Source organism: Neltuma alba, unplaced genomic scaffold, assembly GCF_004799145.2.
Source record: "Neltuma alba isolate B1F8T4 unplaced genomic scaffold, ASM479914v2 tig00011756_pilon, whole genome shotgun sequence".
NCBI lineage: Eukaryota > Viridiplantae > Streptophyta > Magnoliopsida > Fabales > Fabaceae > Neltuma > Neltuma alba.
In genome coordinates this window covers 519,625-545,128 of record NW_021636384.1, presented here as the reverse complement: position 1 = coordinate 545,128, position 25,504 = coordinate 519,625, and the positions used below count along the sequence as shown (strand labels likewise).

The 25,504-nt window shown below is 33.0% G+C and overlaps 2 protein-coding genes across 2 annotated transcripts; one reads left to right on the top strand and one right to left on the bottom strand.

Moving 5' to 3' along the window:
* The first annotated feature begins 2,164 nt into the window (after positions 1 to 2,164).
* LOC114717607 (uncharacterized) lies at positions 2,165 to 3,927 on the top strand. Its single transcript, XM_028902817.1, has 6 exons — positions 2,165 to 2,331; positions 2,420 to 2,629; positions 2,716 to 3,057; positions 3,137 to 3,397; positions 3,474 to 3,751; positions 3,828 to 3,927. Exons 2-6 carry the CDS (start codon positions 2,552 to 2,554, stop codon positions 3,925 to 3,927), a joined length of 1,059 nt encoding a protein of 352 aa, XP_028758650.1. The 5' UTR covers positions 2,165 to 2,331; positions 2,420 to 2,551.
* Positions 3,928 to 10,320: 6,393 nt separating this feature from the next.
* LOC114717583 (MDIS1-interacting receptor like kinase 2-like) lies at positions 10,321 to 13,201 on the bottom strand. The gene is made up of 2 exons (XM_028902798.1): positions 10,980 to 13,201; positions 10,321 to 10,839 (listed from the first exon to the last, which is right to left on the bottom strand). The coding sequence occupies exons 1-2, from the start codon at positions 13,108 to 13,110 to the stop codon at positions 10,493 to 10,495; spliced, it is 2,478 nt and encodes an 825-aa protein (XP_028758631.1). The 5' UTR covers positions 13,111 to 13,201; the 3' UTR covers positions 10,321 to 10,492.
* Positions 13,202 to 25,504: the final 12,303 nt, after the last annotated feature.

Here is a 25,504-nt window from a genome sequence, read left to right as displayed (position 1 = left end):
CTAGACATGGTTGAAATGGGGATAAGGGAGGAATTGGCACCAGAGGATAAGGGAACTCGTACATTTCTTCGTCCGGCAGCTCACACCCTTTCTAGAAAAGAGAAAAGTAGTTTTTGTGAGTTTCTTGCTTCAGTAAAAGTGCCGGAAGGTTACTCTTCTAACATTAGTAACCTTGTGTCAATGAAGGATATGAAGTTAAAAGGTTTAAAATCTCATGACTGTCATGTCTTAATGGAAAACTTTATTCCAGTGGCAATACGGGCTATTTTACCTGATAAGGTACGAGTTACGATCACAAAGTTATGTTTCTTCTTTAAGTCTCTTTGCAGCAAAGTGATTAATCCTAGTAAATTGCCAAGATTGCAAACCCGAATCATAGTTACGTTATGTGAACTTGAAATGTATTTTCCTCCGGCTTTTTTTGACATCATGGTCCATTTAACCATCCACTTAGTTAGAGAGGTCCAACTGTGTGGCCCAGTGTATTTAAGATGGATGTACCCAGTTGAGCGTTACATGAAAATATTGAAAGGGTATGTGAAAAATCGAAGTCGGCCAGAGGGTTGTATTGTAGAACGATATATTTGTGAAGAGGCTACTGAATTTTGTACCCATTACTTAAAAAATGCAAGTGATATTGGGGTTCCAATGTCTCGTCATGAGGGAAGGACAGATGGAGAAGGGATTATGGGAAAGAAAGTCGTAACTATTTCAAACCAACAGTGGGAGCAGGCACATCTATATGTATTGCACAACTCCGAAGAGATTGAGGACTATGTGCATGAGCATATTGATGAGCTAAAGAGGGATAATCCCAATAAACTTGAAAGTTGGTACACCAAAACACACAATAAACAATTTACAGCATGGTTGAGAGAGCATGTGCATGGCAAGTATAATAATGATCCTAATTCTGTTTCGAAGAAATTAAAGTTGTTGGCAGATGGACCGAGCAAACATGTGATTTCTTTCACAAGCTACCTTATGAATGGGTTCACTTTCTATACTAAACAACAAGATGATCGGAGTAAACAGCAAAATAGTGGCGTAACTCTTGTAGCTAGTACCATGCATATATCGAGTGCCAAAGATAAAAATCCTATCTATGCACGTATGTCATACTTTGGAGTGATTGAGGATATTTGGGAGTTGGATTACATTGAATTCAGAGTTCCGGTATTTGGTTGCAAATGGGTGGATAATAATAATGCATTGAGGATTGATGACTTAGGGTTTATACAATTGAATTTGAATAAAGAAGGATACAAGGAAGAGCCATTCATTTTGGCTTCTCAGGCTACGCAAGTGTTTTATGTCCCTGACCCGGCTGCCAAAGGATGGTCTATTGTTTTGTTGACTAATAAAATGGATATTGAAGAGACGGGGTATGAAGACAATGCAATTGAAGATGATCCATTTCAAGGGGCCTCACTTGATTCTCATTTAAATGAAGATCAATCCATGTATGTCAGGCATGATCACAACGACGGAATATGGATTTCAAAGAGGGGGAAAGTGTTTCGTAAGAAGATCAAAACAATTCAAACCAAGAAGAACATGCAAAAACATAAGAGTAGAAAAAGAAAAAGATCTTCTTAAACATGCATGTAAATTCTCTCATTATTTTCTTTGATTCTTTTATTTGTTTTAATTTTGTTCAAATAAATTTCGTCATTAATGACTTTATTTTCATTTAATGGATTCTGATTCATTTTGTTTACTTCAATTTCATTGCAGATGGCAGACGATAGCGGATCTAGCATTGATAACCCATCTCAGCCGAGAGATGCCTCTGAGCAGGAGAGACAGTTGCAAGAAGAGGCAGCACGCATACAGAGGGGCCTTTGTGTCATGCAAGAGGTCGTGAAAGCTCGAACAGAAGGAAAGAAATTTGCCGTACAGTGGAATAAGAAAGGACAAGCTGTACGGTCAAATAAATTTATCAGCTATATTGGGGCAGTGGCACGAAGCACCGTGCCCATTACAGCGCAGCACTGGAGGAGGGTTGATCGTTCAGTGCGAGACACTATTTGGACAGATGTATCGGTAATATATTATAACTCAAATTTCGTTTTCTTACAAGCTGCGTGACACTAATGTGTTGTTTTATATGTTTTGCAGTCTGCATTTGATATAGATGAGAGCAGGAAGAAGTTTGTGGAGGGGAAGGCTGGGAGGGCACTACGCTCTTTCCGATATTTTGTCACACACAAGTACTTGAAGGATCCTTCCACAGCCGACGAGTCCCAGGTTCCTAGCTTGATACGGGACTTGGTCAAACCAGAGGATTGGGCTGCTTTTGTGACGTCACGTCGTGATAGGCAATTTCAAGTAATAATCCTCGCTCTTTTTGATATTAAATAGTCCATTTTGTTTAATCTATATATTGTTTAATTGTGAATCTACTTTGTTTTTGCAGGAATTAAGTTCCCAAAATAAGGAAAGAGTAAAGAAGAATGAGTATCCCTACCGAAAGGGCCGCTTGGGTTATGCGGGCCTTGAGCAAGAGGTGACTCAGCAGGAGGGATCAGATGTCACTGTATCACGTCAGATGCTGTGGGCACTGGCCAGGCAAAATAAAGATGGCCAAATTGATAATCCTCGCGTTAAGGAGGTCGTGGACAGGATGGTGAGTATTATTCTAAATTAAATAATCTTCACGTTATTGTCAAATATCTTTAAGTATGAATAACTATATCAATGTTTGTTGCACAGGAGAGTTTGTCCCAGGAAGTTTCGCAGGGGGCATATTCTGCAGATGACCAGGATATATTGAGGAGGGCATTGGGGACTCCTGACCATCCTGGTCTTCTTAGGGGTGTCGGTTATGGAGTCACCAAGAGAGATTACTTTGGGTACCGACAAAAGCCCTCTTCATCGTGCACGCCTTCCTCTGCTGAGTTCATGGAGCTGAAGGAAGAAACACGCTGGTTAAAGGAGCAAGTTAAAGTGCAAGCGCTCCTAATCGAGCAGTTGATCAAGAATCAAGCACCACAGCCGGCTCCGAATCTCAGCCCAAGTGGCAAAGACAGCTGCACATTCCCCTTGCTACCTGAGGTATAATACTTGTGTTTATATAATTACATTCAATAATTTATATATCTAGCTAACTTGTCTCTCATGTTAAACAAATCAGGGTGAAGCGGACGTTCAGTGTATGGCGGATAGCCCTAAACATCACACTGTTGCAACGGGCCGCATGTTCAATTTACCGGGGGAGAGTATAATTCATAATGTTCCTCTCCCTGCTGATCATGTGAGGGTGCAGTTGAACACTGCTATTGATGCGAATTATGCCCTCCCGATACCCACCCCAGATGCAGAGACAGTGGCTCAAGCAGTGGGTAGCTTTGTCGCTTGGCCTGGCCGTCTTCTTACATTAGGACATCCTTCAAAGGTATATATGTATAGGTCTACAAATTCAGCTGATTTAAAATAAACTCTATTTTAATTACTAACAGTCTGTTTGTCAGTCTAAGGGGAAGAAGAGCCTATTGGGTGATCACTCATTATCATCACCACAGAAGCAGCCCTCTGAGCCCGTTCAAGTGGTATCATCAAGATTCCGAATATGTCTTGAGGAATATGCAATTGGGGCCAGATTAGAACATGGCGAGGATTTCATGATTCCCCTAGAGTTTGAGCCAGAGGTATACGGTCGACCCTCGTCAGATTATGTCACAAATGAAGTATTGAAAGAGATTCTGACGCATGGAATGGCCAGCACAAATGCCTGTAACTTTTATATCAGGTATTTGTTAAAACCTTAACTAAATACTTAAGTACTTGAACATTTATTCTATTGATATCTTCGTTTGTTGATTTAGATATCTTTTCAAGAACTTCATAGCCCCTGGTGGCCTTGATGACAAGTTCAAGATTATCAGCCCCCACACTTTTGCTGGCCATGAAGAAAGACTTATCTAGAGACTTGTTAGATATCTTCATTTCTAGGGCAACACCGGGGGCTCAGACTTTGTTTTTGGCGCCTTATTGTCAAGGGTAAACTTTCCTAAATTCTTTCATTTTCAAAATAATTTGTAATAGTTCTAATTGTCTTTCTTATACTTAGGGGACACTGGATGCTGATTGTGGTCAATCCCACAAAGCCGAGGATTTGGTATCTTGATTCTCTTCATGGGGATCCAACCAATCGACCATTTATGGTTTCATTGTTCAACAAGTAATATTTATCTCTATTATTTAAATTTAATTTAATTTCTTGCTTCAATCAAATTTTTGACAATCATTAATATTCAATTTTATTGTCTTCTCAGGGCTTTGTGGCTATACCGCACAAATCAGGCCTTACGGCCAATTTGACGATACCTTCCCGTGGAAGAAAGTGAAGGTATTCACTACCATTATTTACTATTCTACTAAATATGGTTTATTTATATGATTGACTAATATTATTTCCTTTTCCATTCTTTACAGTGCCCACGTCAGCCCAACAAGAGCTCCCATTGTGGATATTGCGTGATGAAATTTATGAAGGAGATAATTCTGCACAATGCTGACACAATTCCCACGCAGGTAATATGCATTTGTTAAGGTTCAATTTATATATTTAAGAATTATTGTACTTACTGTAGCTTTACATTTCTATCTAACTTAAGTCATAATTTGTGGTTGCATACAGTACTTTGCCGACACATATTGCACAGTGTATTCATCTGCTCAGATGGAAGAAATCGTTGAGGAGTTGGCGATGGCCTTATTCCGTCAGTGGGCACAACATAGATAGGGAAGTGTACATTAAGACAGTGTATGTACGTACAGCTAGCTTTGGTTTCAATATAATTTTGGTTTTGGTTCATTTTTGGCTGTTGGTTAGTTTTAGGCATTGCACAACTTTGGCAATTGGCTAATTTTGGAATTGGTTCACCTTTTTGTACTTGCCAGAATTTTAATATATCACAGTTAGTTTTCATTGGTTCATGTATATATATATGATAATGTAAAATATTTTCGGTTCATTAACATATATGTATATGGCTGAATTGGTTTGAATGCTGGCCTGCATGATTCTGTTGAATGAGCCTTTGTTATCGGTTTCAAAATTGCAGGGGGTTGCTGGCAAAGGAGAACGAATTTAAAAAAAAAAAACGAATAATACTTGACGGTTATTAGTTAAAACCGTCAAGTATTATAAAATACTTGACGGTTACTTTTAAAACCGTCAAGTATTAAATAATACTTGACGGTTTTTCAAAAATAACCGTCAAGTATGTTTATAATACTTGACGGTCACTCTATGGAACCGTCAAGTATTACAGAATACTTGACGGTTTTTGGAACCGTCAATTATAATCTCAAAATAATTGGCGGTTTTTCTCTAGTAACCGTCAAGTATGATTTAAATATTTGACGGTTAATAACCGTCAAATATTTGCTGTTGAAATATATGACGCCAGTATAGTTGACGGTTTTTAACCGTCAAATATGATCCAAAATAACCGTCGAGTATTTTTCATTTTGTAGTAGTGAAACCATTAGTCATTCAACATTCAAGTTAGAACATAATTTTGAGGCTTTCAACACAAATCATGCTAAGTATCTCAAAAGTATAAATAATATAGGGTTTGTTTGGATTAGTGATTGAAAAAGTAGCTTATTATCAATTTGACTTTTAGAAAAATAAAATTGGATAAAAGTTAAATTAGATAAGTTAAATAGTATTTGGATTGGAGTTTAGAAAAGTTAGTTTGTAAAAGTGAGATTGGTAAAATGTTGTTTAGATTATGATTGAATAAAAGTAAGTTTGGTTGTAAAATTATTAAAATGGGTATAAGTTTTAATAAATAATGAAACATGATTAAAAAAATTGATTTTACATAATAAAATGAAATTAAAATAATTAGAAATACTGTAAAATTTTACGTAATACCATTATATTTAATGAATAAAGTATATTTAAATTAGAAATACTGTAAAATTTTTAAATCAAATAATACTACCTAATTATGAAAATTCAAATTCAAATTTTGCACAGATATCAAGTTCAATCTCAATTTAAGTGGTTGTCTTTTATATATTAATAAAAAAAAATACACAGCGATCAGGGGCAAAAAAAACAAAAGAACAAAAAAACATGCTATACAATTAAGGGGGTGTTTGGCAACCTCCAAACCATGATTTCAGAAGCACTTTTCTGCAAAACGAGATAAATTCCTTCACATATTTACTTCGTAAACCGTAAAAGCACTTTTGAAACAATGATTTGGTTTCTATCCAAACACTCCCTAAATAACACATACAGACAGGGGCATCAGGGACAAAACAAAAACCAAAACGCACACAACCCAAAGCACGATTCATAAGCATCTAAAAGCTACTTTGGCGATTGTGCTCCCCCCCCCCCCATTGTTACCCATAAGTCAAATACCCTAGACGCTTATCAATACATCTCATAACATATAAAAAGTACTTTTGAGTCTTAAAAGCTATTTAACTGCTGCTGAAACGTGAATTCAAACAGGCACATAGTAACCTTGTGTCTCTATAGTTACGTAATAAAAAGAGAGAGACGCTTTTTAGTAATAGTATATAAATGCATAATAGGTATTGCAAGTCTTCTCATAAGTACATTGCTTTTTACTGTCTTTAAGTTCCCAACATGCATGATTAAGATGAAATTTGAAATGTGAGGAACAACATGGGAAACCTGATTTGAATTTTTTTTTTTAATAATTGATCTTTAAGTTTGTTGGTGTGTTTGTTGGCCCCCAACTTTTGATAACATCTCATATTTTTGTTTCTTCCAGAGAAGCTCAGATGTTATTGATTTCTCCCCCCCCCTCCAAAAAAATCTTATCCTTTCTTCATTTTTCTCATTATTTTCAATATGCATGTCACCTAAATTTTTTCACATATATGTGTGCATATATATAAGATATACAATTATACATTAAGTATTTTAATTTACATACCATGTATTTAATTTGCACATCAGATATCTATATTTAGCATTATTTATTTTATTTAATCCTTTGTGATTGACTAGGTTTATTTTAGATATAACTTGAAAACTTCTTTTTTTGGCATAAGCATTCACTTAAGAATTTTTTTTTACATTGGATAAGAATATAATCTAATTTGTTCCGCTTAATTTTGTTCTTCGATCAGAATTGTCTTACTTAGAACTTTTGGTAGTAAAAAGTCAATTTGAAAATTTTTTCACAGAATAATTATGGCAAAAAGAAATTAGTAGTTGATACTATTTATATGGCAACAAAAACATTTAAAAGAGCTTTTTTTTAATTATAAATATTATCCAAGAACCCGAAACAAAACATTATTGGAGATAAATAATGGAGCGATGATTGTTTGCTTACTTATATCAGAAACCATAATAAAATATTAGACGTAAAAATATCTATAGACTTTTCAAAACAGACCACAAATGCCATTCAGCCATTCCCGTTAATTCTCGTAAACGGCTGTTACGTTTTTTTAAATGGGTGTCAAATGCTTTGAGTCTCATTTTATCTCTTATGTGAGTCGGATGTGAGTCAGTTGTGGCAAGCTCTCATCCTTTCTCTCTTCCCCCTCCAAGCATTCTATACCACGTGGCCCCTCGTTCTTTCTCTCCCTCTCCCTCCCCCTTTCCTCCTAATGCGTAACTCCTGTTTTGCAATGCTGTGGTGGCCTCTCCCTCTCTCATTCATTCTCTCCCTCCCCCTTTAGACGTGGCTCCTTGTGTCTAGCTTCAAGAAGGGGAAATGGCTTCTCTCTGCTGCCTTTAATATTCGCTCCTCCTCCTTTGCGTCAAAATGTTGCCGTTTCGTGAATAAAATGACAAGAAATAACGAGATGGGAGGGAGGTCGTGAATTGGAAAATAGCTAATTAATTTTCTGTTTGTGAATATTGTTGGAAAATAAAAATGAATAAAGGTATACTTATCACCTTAAAGTATTTTTTAAATGCATTCACGATCTTAAAATGTATTATATTTTTAGGTACTTCTAATGCTTTAAAGTATTTTTTTAGAGTAATTTTAGACTTAGCAATTTAAAGTGTTGGATGTGCTTGAAAAAATATTTTAAAGTGTTAGATGTATCAAAATATAATTTAAAGTGCTAGATATACCGTAAAATATTTTAGGATATTAAATACACTTGAAAAGTTTTGGATGCTGATGCACCTTCATTTAATAAAAATTTAACAATTTTAAGACACTGACAAAACATTTTTTAATTATACTTCTCTGATTCTATTTATAAACTTCAATTTTACAAATGAGTGTGATTCATTTTATAATTTACCATAAAAATTATACTCCCTTCGGTCCTATCTATAAACTTCAATTTTGGAGAGGAGTGTGGTTCATTTTATAAGTTTCAATTTGAATTTGTCTTCACATTTAATGCTACTTTTTTAGTTTTGCCCTTTTTATTCTCTTTCCTTTGTCATACTCTCTCTTATAAAATTTTTCCACACAGTCTCTTTCATTCTTTCATTCATTCATTATAAGGGCATATTTAAAAATAAAAATACATTTGTAATCCATTTATGACTTTTAACTTATTTTAACTAATTGTTCATTATTCATAAATTAGTTATTTTGGTGCATCCAGCCTTCGAAATTATTAAGTATAAAAGTACTAAAAAATATTTTATGGTGCTAAATGTACCTAAAAATAAAAAATACTTTAAAATATTGAATGCAGATTAAAAAAAATATGGGTGCACCTTTACACATTTGTATTTCCTAACATATTCCCAAACAAAAAATTTACTAGCAATTTTCCGCCTTCCTCCGATCTCGTACTTTTTCCTTGTCACTTTTTTCACCAAATGGCAGCATTTTGAGGTAGAGGAGGGCCAGCAGAGAAAAGCCACCCCTACTGACGTACTATGGTCGGCACTTGAAAGATGACTGGTTGAAGCCACCGGAGTTGGAATCACAGCAACCACCGTATGGACTGATGAAGGATGACTTGTTGTGATCAACTTGTTTAAAATGAATGCATATAAGAGACAAAATAAATTAAAATATATATATATATTTATGATTAAATTAAATATCTAATTAGTTCTTATATTTAGAACATGAAGTAGTATGTAATACATAACGGTTGGACTTTGGACCCATTCAAAGTCCAAGACACTCAAGTCCAACAATCAAGCCCACAAACAATAGTTTAGCATACACATCATTCTTGAACAAAGGCCAATCATCAAAATAGATAGCTTCATGTGGATCCACATCCCACAACCAAAACATTCCTAAAGCACTTGGCCATAACTACAAGGTTTCCAAATCACAAATCATTAGTCATTCAACATTATTATCCAAGTTAGAACATAACTTTGATGCTTTCAACACAAATCATGCTAAGTATCTCAAAAATATAGGTAATATAATAACATTGTGTCCCTATAGTTACGTAATAAAAAGAGACACTTTCTAGTAATAATAAAAGCATAACAGGTATTACAAGTCTTTTCATAATTACATTTCTTTTTGCTGTCTTTAAGTTCCCAACATGCATGATTAAGATGAAATTTGAAAGGTGAGGAACAACATGGGAAACCTGATTTGACTTTTTTTTATTTGATCTTTAAGTTTGTTGGTATGTTTGTTGGCCCCCAACTTTTGAACATCTCACATTTGTGTTCATTCTACAGATGAATAAGAATATAATCTAATTTGTTTTGCTCAATTTTGTTTTGAATTGTCTCACTTAGAACTTTTGGTAGTAAATAGTCAATTTGAAAATTTTTTCACAAAATAATCATTGCAACAAGAAATCAGTAGTTGATACTCTCTATATGGCAACAAGTTTAAAAGAGGTTTTTCTATTATAAATATTATCAAGAACCTAAAGCAAAACAGTATTGGATATAAATGGTGGAGCAATAATTATTTGCTTACTTATATAAAAAGAGAAGTTTTTTATTGCACTAAATATAAAAAATTTATTCTACGTCACAGCTATTTGGAGATGGTTTAAAATTTTACAATGTGTTTGAAAAATTTTGATTGTTAGTTGGCAGTGATAGAGACGGATCTGAAGATGGAGATCTTCTAGTACTTGAATTGGACTGGCAAATCGCTAAAGATCTGGGAGGCTAAACAATTAATAGATTTACAATGTGTTTGAAAAAATTAGTTCCCTAAAATTATAAAATTGCTAAACGAATCAATTCTGGGTAACACTTGCATGAATATGAATTAATTACTTTTTACTGCGTAGCACATTCACAGTAGTCATATATTGGAGTTGTTAACGATGATGTGTAACATTGGTCTTATCAAATTACGAATTAGAAAAATATGTAATAGATACTATAAATTGATAACACATCACTAATGAACTTAATCACACAATATTTAATTATTATTTTGGGTTGGTCCTTATCCAAAAGGTAAAACACAAGTAGACTAGGGGGACACATTAAGTGTGAAGACAATAATACACCACACATCATCACATTGTGATGATCTTATTTTCAGTTGAGATCTCCAACATAACTTATATGAAGCTATGGAATGGAACCAGAGAAATGTGATTTTGGCATGGCAAGCTCCTTACATACTTGCTCCATGGTTGGGCGAGCACGTGGATTTTCATTCAAGCAAGTAGAAGCAATTCTTGCAATCAACATCACCTTCTCAGCCACTAAGCCTCGAGGATAAGGGAGCCTTTGGTCTAACACTCCCTTTAAATCCAAATCATGAGCAACTATTGTTGGTGCTGCACTAGAAGATGTTAATGAGAAACATGACATTATGAGATCTCTTGGATGCTTTCCCATAATTGTTTCCAGAGCCAACACTCCAAAGCTATAAACGTCACATTTCTCCGTCACTTCCATTGTGTAAGCAAGTTCTATAACAAAACCAAAAAGATTATCATGAAAAAAACATTGTGAATGATAAATTTTTAATTGTTAAATAAATGAAACATGACATATAACACCATGCAAACTCAAAAGTAATGAAGAGAACATAACATAAAAGATCCTCAACCTGGAGCGGCATAGCCAAAGGTGCCAGCAAATGAGGTCCAATTGGTAGAATCTGGATATAAAAGCTTGGATGCCCCAAAGTCAGAGATATGAGCCTCATAATCTGAATCTAAAATAACATTTTTGCTTGATAGGTCACGATGAACTATCGGAGGTGAGCATCCATGATGAAGATAGCATGAAGCATTAGCCATACCTTCAACAACTTTGATTCTTTTAGTCCAATCCAAAGCAATTGCTTGTGTCTCTTCTCTTAGTATCTTGTCCAAGCTGCCTCCTTCTAAGAATTCATAAACCAAAAAAGAGACTTTTGAATGCCAGCAAAACCCATATAGCTTGATGATATTATGATGCCTAGTTTCTGTCAAGGCTCTAATCTCACTCATAAAATCTTTTTGATGACACATATCCCTGGCTGGTACTGAATGAAGCTTCTTCACAGCCACAACTTGACCTGTGGATAATTCTGCTTTATAGACACTTCCAAATCCTCCCTCCCCAATGAGATATTTTTCATTGAACTCCTCCGTGGCTTCAATAATGTTTTCATATACTAATTTCCCATCATAACTCCATATAGCAAACAAATTTTGAGTTTGCACTTCTCTTTCTTGACTTTCTGTTTTCCTTGCTTTGTGATGGAAAATAATATATGAAATGCCAGCGAAAAATGTTGCTAGCATCACAGCTCCCAAACTAAAGGATACAACATAGACCACCACTTTCCTACTCTTGGAATGGCTTGGGTCAAAATTTGTTGTTGGGCAAATTGGTAGGCCAGATAGATTACCACATAATCCTTTGTTGCCTATTAATCTCCCCATTGTAGCTGCACGAAAGGCTGAAATATTTGGAAGTGGACCTTCTAATTTATTGTGTGATATGTCAATCATAGTCAAGCTTTTCAAATCATCAAAAAATGAAGGAATCATTCCAGAGAAATTGTTACATGAGAGGTTCAACTTTTCCAATCGTTGTAGCTCTCCAAGCATTGTTGGGATTCTGCCGGTAAATGAATTTCCACTAAGATCAAGAGACTGAAGCTGTTGCAATCGACCAAAAGTAATGGGAATGCTGAAGAACTTATTTCCACTTATGTTCAATTCCCATAATTTGGTCAACCCTCCCAGTTGTTCTGGAATTGAGCCACTTAAGTGATTGTTAGCTAGACTTAACTGTTCAAGTTTTGTCAACAATCCTATCTCAATAGGAATGTTTCTTGAAAGTTGATTATTGCTCAGCCTAAGTTCACTCAATAATGACAAGCGACTCAATTCCCTTGGAATATTTCCTGTCAAGTGATTTGATGAAAAGTGAAGTTGCTGTAACTTTGTTGCCTCACTTAGCTCTATTGGTATGCCGCCAGATAAGTTATTATTTGAGATCTTGAAGCTTGTAAGGTTATGGCACTGCCCCCATGTGGGTGACAAGTGGCCATAAAGTGCATTGTTACTTAAATCAATGTAGTTTAAGTGTGGACATACACCAAAAGCATCTGTGATATTTCCTGTCAATTGATTACTTTCAAGCCTAACTCTAATAAGGCTAGAGCAGTTCCTCAAACTTCTAGGAATTGGACCGGTGAAATGATTCCTATGTGCACTGATCATATCAAGCAATCCTCCCATGCAGATGTCTTGAGGGAAATGACCTTCGAAACTATTTTCTCCAATTTGCAAGGATCCTAATTTCCTCAAGTTATTCATTTCTGATGGAAGGTTGCCACTAAGTTTGTTTCCACACAAATTTATATAGGTGAGCTCTGTCAAATTTCCAATACTAGAAGGAACAAATCCTAAAAGATTGTTTCGTCCCAATGCTAGGATGGAGAGCCTTGTCAAGTTTCCAATACTAGAAGGAATATATCCAGAAAGGTTATTTTGATAAACATAGAAGTTGCTTAGATTAGCCAACTTCCAAATAGAGGATGGGATTGAACCTAATATATTGTTCTCTGATAAATGCAATGTCTCCATAGAGTAGAGTTTCCCTACTTCCCATGGGATGGATCCTGAGATTTGATTGGAAAAAAGGTAAAGATGGTGTAAATTGGTCATATTTCCTATGGTGGCAGGGATATTACCAGAGAGATGGTTGCTCGACAAGTCAAGTTCAACTACTTCCTTTAACATTCCAATTTCATTGGGAATGGAACCAATAAGTTGATTACATTTAAGTACTAAGAATTGGAGATTAGCGAAAGATGAGAAATTGAGACTATTAAGCGTACCTCTTAATCCAAAATTTGGAAGAGATATACCAGAAATTGAGTTGAGCTCATTGCATGAGATTCCAATCCATTTGCAAGGATGACTGCTATTATCCTTCCATGATGATAACACAATTTGGCTGTGGTTGTCAAGGCTGGCTCTCCACTTTAGCAAAGCATTTGCTTCACTATTTAGTGAAGTTCTGAAAGGGGAAACAAGAGATGGCGGGAACAATGTTAAATAGCCAACTAGCAGTATCCACCAAAATGTTAGCTTCTCAGAAAATTGAGGCTTTTTGAAGAGGAATCCCATGGCTATGAAGGAAATTTCAAACAAAATGAGAATGTTGTAGTAAACACAATGGATGTTAAGAGATATATATAAGCATATGAACTAACGGTCATTTATTGACGATGTCATTTGACATTTCTGATAGTTACATATACCTATGCCATTGTATACAAACTAGCTGAATAAAGACTTTTCTTGATAGTTATTCAGCTAGTATTAAGGCAATTATATTTTACTTGATCAATTTTATTATTATATAAATTTAATAGATGTTTAAAAAATTTATATTTTTAACAAATGTTAGTACAAGACATAAATTCCAAACCCCCGGGAAAATCAAGTTCCCTTTTCCATCTCTTGTTACAATCTTATATATAATTTGAAGATATCATCACACAATTTTGTGAGAACTATGTGTATCAAGATTAGTAGTCCCTCTGCTTCATATTATAAAATGTTTCTAATTAATTTACATGTACCAATAGAAATAGTTAAAAGTATTAAATTTGTTGTGAAATTTAAGTGATTACTAATATTATCCTTATTGATTACACAAGTCCTATCATAATATAAATTTATCATCTTGTTATCTTTATTAAATATGAGCATATATTAGAAAAAAATATTTAATGCTTATTGAGAAACTATCAAAACGTCTTATAAAATGAAGTGAAAATTCCTTCTAAAAGACTTCTTATGACATGAAACGGAGTGAGTAATCATCAACAATAATACATTTTCGTCTGACTAATAATTATCTCCTAAACTAATGACCACATTATTTAAGAGCTAATCAGTGGCTTGGATGCAAGACAAATTATGATGGTTCCGAGTAAAAAGGGCGATATTGTTGTGTGTAGCTATCCGAAGAAAGCAACAAGAAATACTCAAACAATGTGTGTTACTGTGCATGCAGTCAAGTCAATTGTGGACTTTTCTAGTAACTTGCAAGCTACGCCAACTTAAGAAGAAGAAAGCAGCTTATTAGCGATCATTATCGCTGTGACTTCATTAAAAGGGAACCAAAAATCTATAAGAGATGCGCGCCATATAATTCAAACAGTGCGAACATCCAATCTGAAACAAGTATCCTATATTGTATCCTATTTTATTATATATCTTTTTCACTTACTCCTCCTTAGTTTTCAATGATTATATCCTTCTTAAATCCTTTTTACCCCTCAGCCATCTAACAACATGAATGAGTAAGATTAACGATTATCCTAAAACAACCGTAATTGACATCACATGCAATTAAAATGCTTCTTATTCTAATAAAGAGAAACCATATTGAGGTCTTTTCTTCCAATACGCAAGTTGGGCCAAGGAAAAGGATACATTGCAAGATCTACACAGGTCGGTGATCATTTTCCCAATAGACAAAAGTGGAAGAATTTTAAAGTATTGAAAAATCAACCCATGGGTTGGAGTAAAGGGGCCATTTTTTTATTAATGGTAGATACATTTGAAGAGCATTGTCGCTCAGACTTCATTGAAAGGGAACTTAATGTCTACGAGAGATTTGCAAATTAAATGGTTATTCAAACAGTACATAAAATCTAAACCAAGTATTCTATGCGGGATATTTTATTATTATTATCATTATTATAAATATTTAGATATTTAATTAGAAAATTAATAAAATATCCTGAATGGCCCGTAGTCAAATAAGAAGGATAATTAATTTCAATCAATATATTGAAATTTCTCTGATGGTGAGAAATATAATTAAGTTTCGACGGCTGAAAAATTAGAGCAATACGTTTAGTGAGAGGAAAAACCCTGTCTACTCATTTAAAGTCTGCTAACAGGTGATGACTAATTCTAATTAGTCATCACTGTGACTTTTGCCAGTTAGAAGAGATTTGAATGTTTATTTTCTTCTGACTCTTGTTCTAGTTTGCAGTTCTCTATTTTCATATCAAATCCAGAGATCACTTAAGTCAAAGCTATGCATGAGGTACTTCTATTGTATTTTTATAAGAAGATTCATATTTATATTACCTAGGATATTTATTTGGTTATATGAATCTGCCTTGCATCCCATATGTCGAATCTTGGTTTATTTTCTATCTTTTTCGTCTTATCTTACTCTTTAATTTTTAATTATTAGATCCTTGTTTTCTTAATGATATAAGAATTTGAATGAGTAAGATTAACCATTAGTCGTCAAACAGTCAACGGTCTTCACACGCAACTCAATTGATTCTTCACATGCATGCAACTTAGATGATTCCCTTTTCTTGAGGGAAGGCACACAACAAATTAAGAATCGAAAAAGAAATTTTGTCTGAAAGAGTGCAACGTGTATCTGTGGTCCTATATCCTTTTCCTCTCTTTTCTTCCTCTCTTTTCATTCTTTCTCCTCCCTCCCACGCCCTCCTTCTCTTTCCTATATATCTTCCTTCTTACCTCTCTTCTTTATTGTCTCTTGCCCAGACGTTGCCATGTGTCCCAAAAAGAGTTTCATTCAAATATATATATATATATATATATATATATATATTCTTCCTACTATATATTGGGGTTATCCTGAACTAGTATTCAATTGTTTTATGGAAAATCCCCTTAAATTTAGTTAAAATATTTAAATCCAAATTTATACTTATATTCTTAATAGATTTTTAACCAGGCCAATAAGCCTAATTAAAATTTTTTTGATGTTGTTCAAAGACTATAATGTCCCTTCATAGCTAAAAAATAATATTTAATTGAGATTTTTGCTTTATCTTACTTCAATTTTTATATACTTTTTTATTAACTTAAATAATGTATATTTTAATTAAAAGTTTGATTCAGAGTATTTTATACTTAAAAGTTAAAATTAAATTTAAAATATTGGATAACTTTTCAATGATTATATCCTTCTTAAATCCTTTTTACCCCTCAGCCATCTAACAACATGAATGAGTAAGATTAACGATTATCCTAAAACAACCGTAATTGACATCACATGCAATTAAAATGCTTCTTATTCTAATAAAGAGAAACCATATTGAGGTCTTTTCTTCCAATACGCAAGTTGGGCCAAGGAAAAGGATACATTGCAAGATCTACACAGGTCGGTGATCATTTTCCCAATAGACAAAAGTGGAAGAATTTTAAAGTATTGAAAAATCAACCCATGGGTTGGAGTAAAGGGGCCATTTTTTTATTAATGGTAGATACATTTGAAGAGCATTGTCGCTCAGACTTCATTGAAAGGGAACTTAATGTCTACGAGAGATTTGCAAATTAAATGGTTATTCAAACAGTACATAAAATCTAAACCAAGTATTCTATGCGGGATATTTTATTATTATTATCATTATTATAAATATTTAGATATTTAATTAGAAAATTAATAAAATATCCTGAATGGCCCGTAGTCAAATAAGAAGGATAATTAATTTCAATCAATATATTGAAATTTCTCTGATGGTGAGAAATATAATTAAGTTTCGACGGCTGAAAAATTAGAGCAATACGTTTAGTGAGAGGAAAAACCCTGTCTACTCATTTAAAGTCTGCTAACTGTGACTTTTGCCAGTTAGAAGAGATTTGAATGTTTATTTTCTTCTGACTCTTGTTCTAGTTTGCAGTTCTCTATTTTCATATCAAATCCAGAGATCACTTAAGTCAAAGCTATGCATGAGGTACTTCTATTGTATTTTTATAAGAAGATTCATATTTATATTACCTAGGATATTTATTTGGTTATATGAATCTGCCTTGCATCCCATATGTCGAATCTTGGTTTATTTTCTATCTTTTCGTCTTATCTTACTCTTTAATTTTTAATTATTAGATCCTTGTTTTCTTAATGATATAAGAATTTGAATGAGTAAGATTAACCATTAGTCGTCAAACAGTCAACGGTCTTCACACGCAACTCAATTGATTCTTCACATGCATGCAACTTAGATGATTCCCTTTTCTTGAGGGAAGGCACACAACAAATTAAGAATCGAAAAGAAATTTTGTCTGAAAGAGTGCAACGTGTATCTGTGGTCCTATTTCCTTTTCCTCTCTTTTCTTCCTCTCTTTTCATTCTTTCTCCTCCCTCCCACGCCCTCCTTCTCTTTCCTATATATCTTCCTTCTTACCTCTCTTCTTTATTGTCTCTTGCCCAGACGTTGCCATGTGTCCCAAAAAGAGTTTCATTCAAATATATATATATTCTTCCTACTATATATTGGGGTTATACTGAACGAGTATTCAATTGTTTTAGGGAAAATCCCCTTAAATTTAGTTAAAATATTTAAATCCAAATTTATACTTATATTCTTAATAGATTTTTAACCAGGCCAATAAGCCTAATTAAAATTTTTTTGATGTTGTTCAAAGACTATAATGTCCCTTCATAGCTAAAAAATAATATTTAATTGAGATTTTTACTTTATCTTACTTCAATTTTTATATACTTTTTTATTAACTTAAATAATGTATATTTTAATTAAAAGTTTGATTCAGAGTATTTTATACTTAAAAGTTAAAATATTGGATAACTTTTCATTCTTATAAAGAATTATATAATCTTAAAAATTAAAAAAAAAATAGTTGTGCACTTTAAATAAAAAAGATTTACGGCATGCATGTTATCATAATTTAATTTAAATTTTCAGATATAATTATAGACCTGATAAAGGTAGGACCTCTGGGAGAGGCTAGGAGAGGGCATTAGATCAGGAAAATAGATAAATTCCTAAAATTCTTCTCTGATTAACTTAGTCGACTTTTTGACTCGTAAGGGGCTTATTGATGGAAAATTAAGAGAAAAGGGGAATAGAAGAAAGTTTATGTCAATTTTGACTTCATAGTTTGTCTTGTTTTGTTAGATGCTTTTAACACGCCATTTGAATCATTTTTGGAGCCATTTGAAGCAGTCATTATTGCCCATGAAGCTAGCCAAATGCTTACGAAGCCATGACACAATAAAAAAATAAGAATGGAGGATATGCAAAACAGAGCACTGCTACCTTTAGCCAATAGCATTCCAAAGAGTAATTGGCTGTAGCAAAAAAAAAAAAATCTTGACTGCCGCTAATGGAGACTTAATGAAGTTAGCATTTTAATGGCAGAACTGATCCTAGGGCTTCATATACTATGCAAATCAAAAGGAAGCACTGTTTTCACTCATTCCGATCTTATTAGGTGCATTTGGGAGCTCTTTGATGTGCTATGGCATGGATTTTGATGGAGATTGAGTTGGGATAAGTTTGAAAGAGATTTTAGCTTCATATCTTAATTCTCCTTCTCCACTCTCCTTTTCTTCCTCATGTTCAATGTTTATGTTTGTTTATCTGCATTTTCTAATGGGTTTTTCAAACATGTTTAATGTTAGCGACAAAATAATTTGTTGTCGCTAATTCCATAAGTAATGAACTGTTTTTTAAATGACTTTTGATTAATAAAGAATACATTATTATTGTTATTGTTAGAGTAAAATACTCTGACTACTCTTCTATTTTATCTTAATTACACAAATCTCTCATCTGTTTTAATAATATACATTTTAGTCAAAATCACTAACACCATTAAAAAGTGTATTTTTTTAATTAAAAACATATTAGAATAAATCTTGTTTACTAGTTTACTTGTCATTATATTGAATCTCTAGTTTATCTTTTATTATTAATATTTATTAGATCTATTTAATCACAAGTAAGTTTTAATAAATAAACTAGATTAAACATTTAAATTTATTGTAAAATAAAAATTGTATTTGTAAAATTAATTAAATTTATAATATGGTAATTGATTTAATATTATAACAAAAATATTAATATATGTGTTAAAATTAATTCTTAATTTCAAATAAAGATATATCATATGTTATTAAATGATATTTATTAAGTAATATCTGCGTTAAGGAGAGGCATTTTGTCAAAATAATAGGTTAACCCTATCTTTTAATGGTCAATTAATGATCAAATAAATGAAAGTTAAATTTCAAAACTAGAAGGAAGGTTTGTGTAATATATGTTTTGATTTTAAGGGAGACCCATATAGATTTTTAAAATAAAAGGGAACTCTCTGTAATTTAGGTTAAATAGAGGGGAGAGTGATGTATGTTACTCTTATTATTATTATGGAGACTTTTGATTAATGAATTTAATAGTATACATAATACTCCTTCTAGTCCTAATAAATGTAAGAGATACGTGGATAAATTGTTTTAAATTAAATATAAGACATTAGTTGGCAAAGGGGAAAAAAAACAATAAGACGTTCATGTTTTTTTGTCTTCTAACTCTATTACTTTTCTCCCAAAACTACCTCTATGTTGATTGCACGAACACATTGATTGATGTTTGAAATAGAAAGTTAATAAATTTAACAAAAATTTGAAATGTAGAGGAAGAATCTCTCTTTGCTCTCTCGTACATCTACAGAAGATGATTGGAATTGGTACTACAAGGTGGTGAACAGCTGACGAGTATTGTGATTCTTTCGTAGATACCGCAAACATTTAGACATGTTGGCATATTGTGGGATTGATTGTGTGATTTTAATCTTTCAGATGCCAAACAGAGAAATACTTCATCATGTGATTGGAATTGACATTGGGATAAGGTCTTGATCTTTGATCCTTTCTCAACCATTCGTTTTTGCTGTTGGAAATATTTTCTCCAATTCTAAATACAAGAGTTAATTAAGAGATTTTTTTTTGTTTTAAATATAAGATTTTAATTATTTTTATTTTCAAATTTACAATTCTTTTTTCAAATTATTTCTTTGTTTTTGGGTTATAGTCATATTATTCTTATTGATTATACTTATTAGAGGGTATTCATTAAGATGACGCTATCTAATGTGAATGACTGTTAATTAGTGTTTGGGAAAATGAATTTGGAGAGGAGGATTTTTGCTCCCCTCCTCTTATTGGAAGCAGTTTCTCTCTACTATTTCCCTCCTCTACCTTTATCATTATTAGGATCAAGTCTCAATAGTCAAAATTTAATATTTTTAAAAAAAGTTACTCTTTTTATACCAAAAAATATTATAATCTTACTTCAAAAAAATACATAAATAAATATGAACTATTAAAATATAATATGAACAGTTCATAGGAAAAATCTACTTTATAACAATATATAGTAATAAACTGTTCAGATCAAATTTTAGCAATTTAATTTTATTCATATATATTTTAAAGTAAAATTATAATAATTTTTGGAGAAAAATAAAAATATTTTTTAAAATATTAAATCTAAACTATTTGATCCAAGGAAAAATCACAAAAAAAGACCATCAAAATAGAAAAATTACAAATAGAGATCCATTACAATATTAGTATAGGTTTTGACAAGAATAGTATGAGTTTTGATGATAATTTTTGTGAACGGATCCTTATGTGTAATTTTCAATTTTTAGGGTTTTTTTTAACGATTTTTCCTTGATCTATTGGTGATGAAGAGGATAGAGGAGGGGAGAGAAATTGTTCCCTTATTGTTTGGCCTCAAAAGTTTTAGAAAGGGAGGGAAATTTTTTCTCATAATTCTTCCCTCTAGATTGCCATGACTTGACCATTATGCCCCTGATTAGTTTTAGGATGAGGAAGAAGGGGCTTGTGAGCTTGAGATGATAACAGAAGTTTCCTTTTTTATTTTACACAATTTAAAATGTTAATACTAGTTAAGCTCGACTCTAGAATTTTACGCATCTAAGCATGATGGATGATTCAGCCATTGGACGACTTGCCATTAATAGACTTGTTTTGGTCATTGGAGCGGTGAAGCTTGCTTAGAAACTGAGAATTAGATTCGAGGCAAAATATGAGAAGTGGCAAATTTTTCTAGTGATCTTTCCTGGAAATACGTATCTGAATAATTGAGATTGTTTTATAACAAAATTACTGAATTTTCTTTGGAAAATGTATCTAAATAATTGAGATTGTTTTATCATAATAATATTTATACTTATTATTGTATACGTATTATAAATATAATTATCAAATATAATTTTACATAAATATATAATTATAATTATTGAATATAGATTTTTGTATATTTATTACTATTAATTATGCATTATAATTATATTTACTTAACTTTGATAATTATAAAGTAATAGTTTTATTTGTTAAATGTCCATTATAATATTCCTCTAGTCCTATTTATAAAATAGAGAAAGAAGATTTTTTTAATCCTATTTGTAAGTCAATTTATTAAATTTTTAGTATAAATATACTATTTTGTCTTTCATTTATCATAGAGTAGATAGTTTTTTTTCAAAGGTGAATATAGAGATAAAGTTGAAAAGTTGGTATATTTTAATGAAAAGTTAATGTAGTTAGAGATTTTTTTAAGTCTGTGTGAAACATACTAGAAGTGGTTATAAATAAGACCAAAATAGTATTATTTTATTGAATATTTTAGAAAGTTTTAAAAGACAACTCAAATAAAAGGACAATGTCACACTCCTCTGGTTATAGGACATTTTTAGTATGTTTTCCACAAGTCAAAAAAAAAAAAACCTTAAACTATATTAGTTTTCTCTTAAAATATAATAACTTTTCAACTTTACCTTTTATTTAACATATACACCTTTCAATTAAGTCTGCCAATGTGTTTGTTGGCACCCAACTTTTGAATATCTCACATTTGTATTCATTTTGGAGATGAATTTCCCCTCTTCATGCTTAGATGTTATTGATTTCTTTTTTCTTCCCCCTTTCTATTTCTTATCCTTTCTTCATTTTTCTTATTGTTTTCAATATGCATGTCACCTAAATATTTTCACATATATGTGTGCATATATATATAAAAGATATACAATTGTACTTTAAGTATTTTAATTTGCATATCATGTATTTAATTTGCACATCAGATATCTGTATTTAGCATTATTTATTTTATTTAATCCTTTGTGATTGACTAGGTTTATTTTAGATATAACTTGAAAACTTCTTTTTTGGCACGAGCATGACAAGCTCCTTACATACTTGCTCCATGGTTGGGTGAGCACGTGGATTTTCATTCAAGTAAATAGAAGCTATTTTTGCAATCAACATTACCTTTTCAGCCACTAAGCCTCGAGGATAAGGTAGCCTTTGGTCTAACACCTTATTCAAATCCAAATTGTGAGCAACTGTTGTTTGTGTTGCACTAGAAGATGTTGATGAGAAACATGACATTATGAGATCTCTTGGATGCTTTTCCATGATTATTTCCAAAGTCAACACTCCAACATTAGAAACATCACATTTCTCGGTCGCTTCCATTGTATAAGCAAGTTCTATAACAAAACCAAAATGATCATCATGAAAAACCATTGTGAATGATAAATTTTTAATTATTAAATAATGTAAACATGAAATATAACACCATGAAAACTCAAAAGTAATGAAAAGCACATAACATAAAAGATCCCTAACCTGGAGCAGCATAGCCAAAAGTGCCAGCAAATAGGGTCCAGTTGCTAGAATCTGGATATAGGAGCTTAGATGTCCCAAAGTCATAGAAATGAGCCTCATAATCCGAGTCTAAAATAACATTTTTGCTTGATAGGTCACAATGAACTATAGAAGGTGAGCATCCATGATAAAGACAGTATGAAGCATTAGCCACACCGTCAACAAATTTGATTCTTTTTGTCCAATCCTATGCAATTGCTTGTGTCTTTTCTCTTAGTATCTTGTCCAAGGTGCCTCCTTTTAAGAATTCATAAACCAGAAAGGAGACCTTTGAATGCTAGCAAAAGCCATATAGCTTGATGATATTAGGATGCCTGGTTTATGTCAAGGCTCTAATCTCACTCATAAAAGCTTTTTGATGACACATATCCTTGTCTGGTACTGAATGATAGACACTTCCAGATCCTCCCTTCCCAGTGAGATATTTTTCGTCGAACTCCTCTGTGGCTTCAGTAATGTTTTCATATACTAATTTCCTAGATAGCAAACAAAATTTGAGTTTGCACTTCTCTTTCTTGACTTTCTATTTTCCTTGCTTTGTGATTGAAAATAACATATGAAATCCTAGCAAAAAATGTTACTAGCATCACAGCGCCCAAAGTAAAGGATGCAACATAGATCACCACTTTCATGCTCTTGAAATGGCTTGAGTCAAAATTTGTTGTTGGGCAAATTAGTAGGCTGGATAGATTACCACATAAGCCTTTGTTGCCCTTTAATCTATCCATTGTAACTATACGAAAGGCTGAAACATTTGGAAGTGGACCTTCTAATTTATTATGTGATACGTCAATCATAGTCAAGCTTTTCAAATCATCAAAAAATGAAGGAATCATTCTAGAGAAATTGTTACATGAGAGGCTCAACGTTTCCAGTTGTTGTAGCCCTCCAAGCAATGCTGGGATTCTGTTGGTAAATGAATATCCACTAAGATCGAGAGACTGAAGCTGTTGCAATCAACCAAAACTAATGGGAATGCTGAAGAACTTATTTCCATTTATGTTTAATTCCCATAATTTGGTCAACCCTCCCAATTGTTCTGGAATTGAGCCACTTAAGTGATTGTTAGCTAGACTTGACTGTTCAAGTTTTGTCAACAATCCTATCTCAATAGGAATGTTCACTCAATAATGACAAGCAACTCAATTCCTTTGGAATATTTCTTGTCAAGTGATTTGATGAAAAATCAAGTTGTTGTAACTTTGTTGCCTAACCTAGTTCTGGTGGTCCTCCAACAAGTTATTATAAGAGATCTCAAGGTTTGTAAGGTTATTGCGCTGCCCCCATGTGGGTGACAAGTGGCCATAAAGTTCATTGTTACTTAAATCCATATAGTCCAAGTTTGGATGTACACCAAAAGCTTCAGTGACATTCTTTATAAGTTGATTACTTTCAAGCTTGACTTTGATAAGGCTAGAGTAGTTTTTCAAACTTCTTGGAATTGGACCAGTGAATTGATTTTTAGTTGCAGTGAATTTAGTAAGTAGTCCGCTAAGGCAAATGTCTTGGGGCAAATGACCTTTGAAATTATTGTATGCAATATGCAAGCCTACCAATTTTGTAAGGTTATTCATCCCCAATGGAAGATTGCCACTAAGTTTATTTTCAAACAAACTTAGCATGGAGAGTTTTGTCAAGTTTCCAATGCTAGAAGGGATAGATCCAGAAAGGTTGTTTTCATGTAGCGTTAGTTGGGTGAGCTCTGTCAAGTTTCCAATGCTAGAAGGAATTGATCCAAAGAGGTTGTTCATGTCCAGACATAGAATCAAGAGCTTTATCAAGCTTCCAATGTTAGAAGGAATTGATCCAGAAAGATTGTCTGTAGAAAGGAGGAGGTTGCTTAGGTTGGCCAAGTTCCCTATGGTTGGCAGGAGTTACCCCACAATGTTATTATCTGACAATTTCAGTCTTTCCAAAGAATAGGGTTTCTCAATTTGCTGTGGAATCGGCCCTGAAATTTGATTGGAATAAAGATAAACTTGTTATAAATTGGACATGTTTCCGATAGCACTAGGGATGCTGCTAGAGAGATTGTTTCCTGACATGTCAAGTTCCATAAGTCCCTTCATCATTCCAATCTCATAAGGCATAGAACCAGTGAAGTGATTGGAATCAAGATAAAGTTTTTGTAAAGTGGACATATTTCCAATCTCATGGGGGATAGAACCAGTAAACTGATTACGTCCAAGTGCTAAGAATTGGATGTTAATCAACCTACCAGTTTGTGGAGGAATATGACCATAAAAGTAGTTGTTTTCAAGATGCAGATATGATAACTTGACTAAAGTTCCCATTGCTATTGGAATATGGCCGGAAGGTTTGTTTTTTGCTAGTTCAACCTATGACAGGTTTGTCAAATTTCCTATAGCTTCAAGAATATGGCCATTGAAATGATTATGACTTAAGCCCAAAACACCAATCCTAGTCAATTGTGTTATCTCACCTGGAAGTACTCTAGAAAGATTGTTATGACCAAGAGAAAGAAAGGTGACTGAGGAGAGGTTGGCAATACTTGTTGGGATGCTACCAGAGAACTCATTAAAGGAAAAATCTATAGAACTAAGTTTGGAGCTTTGGCCAATCTGGAGAGGGATGGTCCCATGAAATAAGTTATTTTGTGTCTCTAAG

What these genes read in the sequence shown, in the direction of transcription:
- LOC114717607 (XM_028902817.1), top strand. Translation starts at nt 2,552, where the DNA reads ATGCTGTGGGCACTGGCCAGGCAAAATAAAGATGGCCAAATTGATAAT. An exon ending in AGGAGGTCGTGGACAGGATG is followed by an intron (nt 2,630 to 2,715) that starts GTGAGTATTATT and finishes TTTGTTGCACAG; the next exon opens with GAGAGTTTGTCCCAGGAAGT. An exon ending in CATTCCCCTTGCTACCTGAG is followed by an intron (nt 3,058 to 3,136) that starts GTATAATACTTG and finishes TAAACAAATCAG; the next exon opens with GGTGAAGCGGACGTTCAGTG.
- LOC114717583 (XM_028902798.1), bottom strand. Translation starts at nt 13,110, where the DNA reads ATGTTAAAGGAAGTAGTTGAACTTGACTTGTCGAGCAACCATCTCTCT. An exon ending in CTTTGGCTATGCCGCTCCAG is followed by an intron (nt 10,840 to 10,979) that starts GTTGAGGATCTT and finishes GTTTTGTTATAG; the next exon opens with AACTTGCTTACACAATGGAA.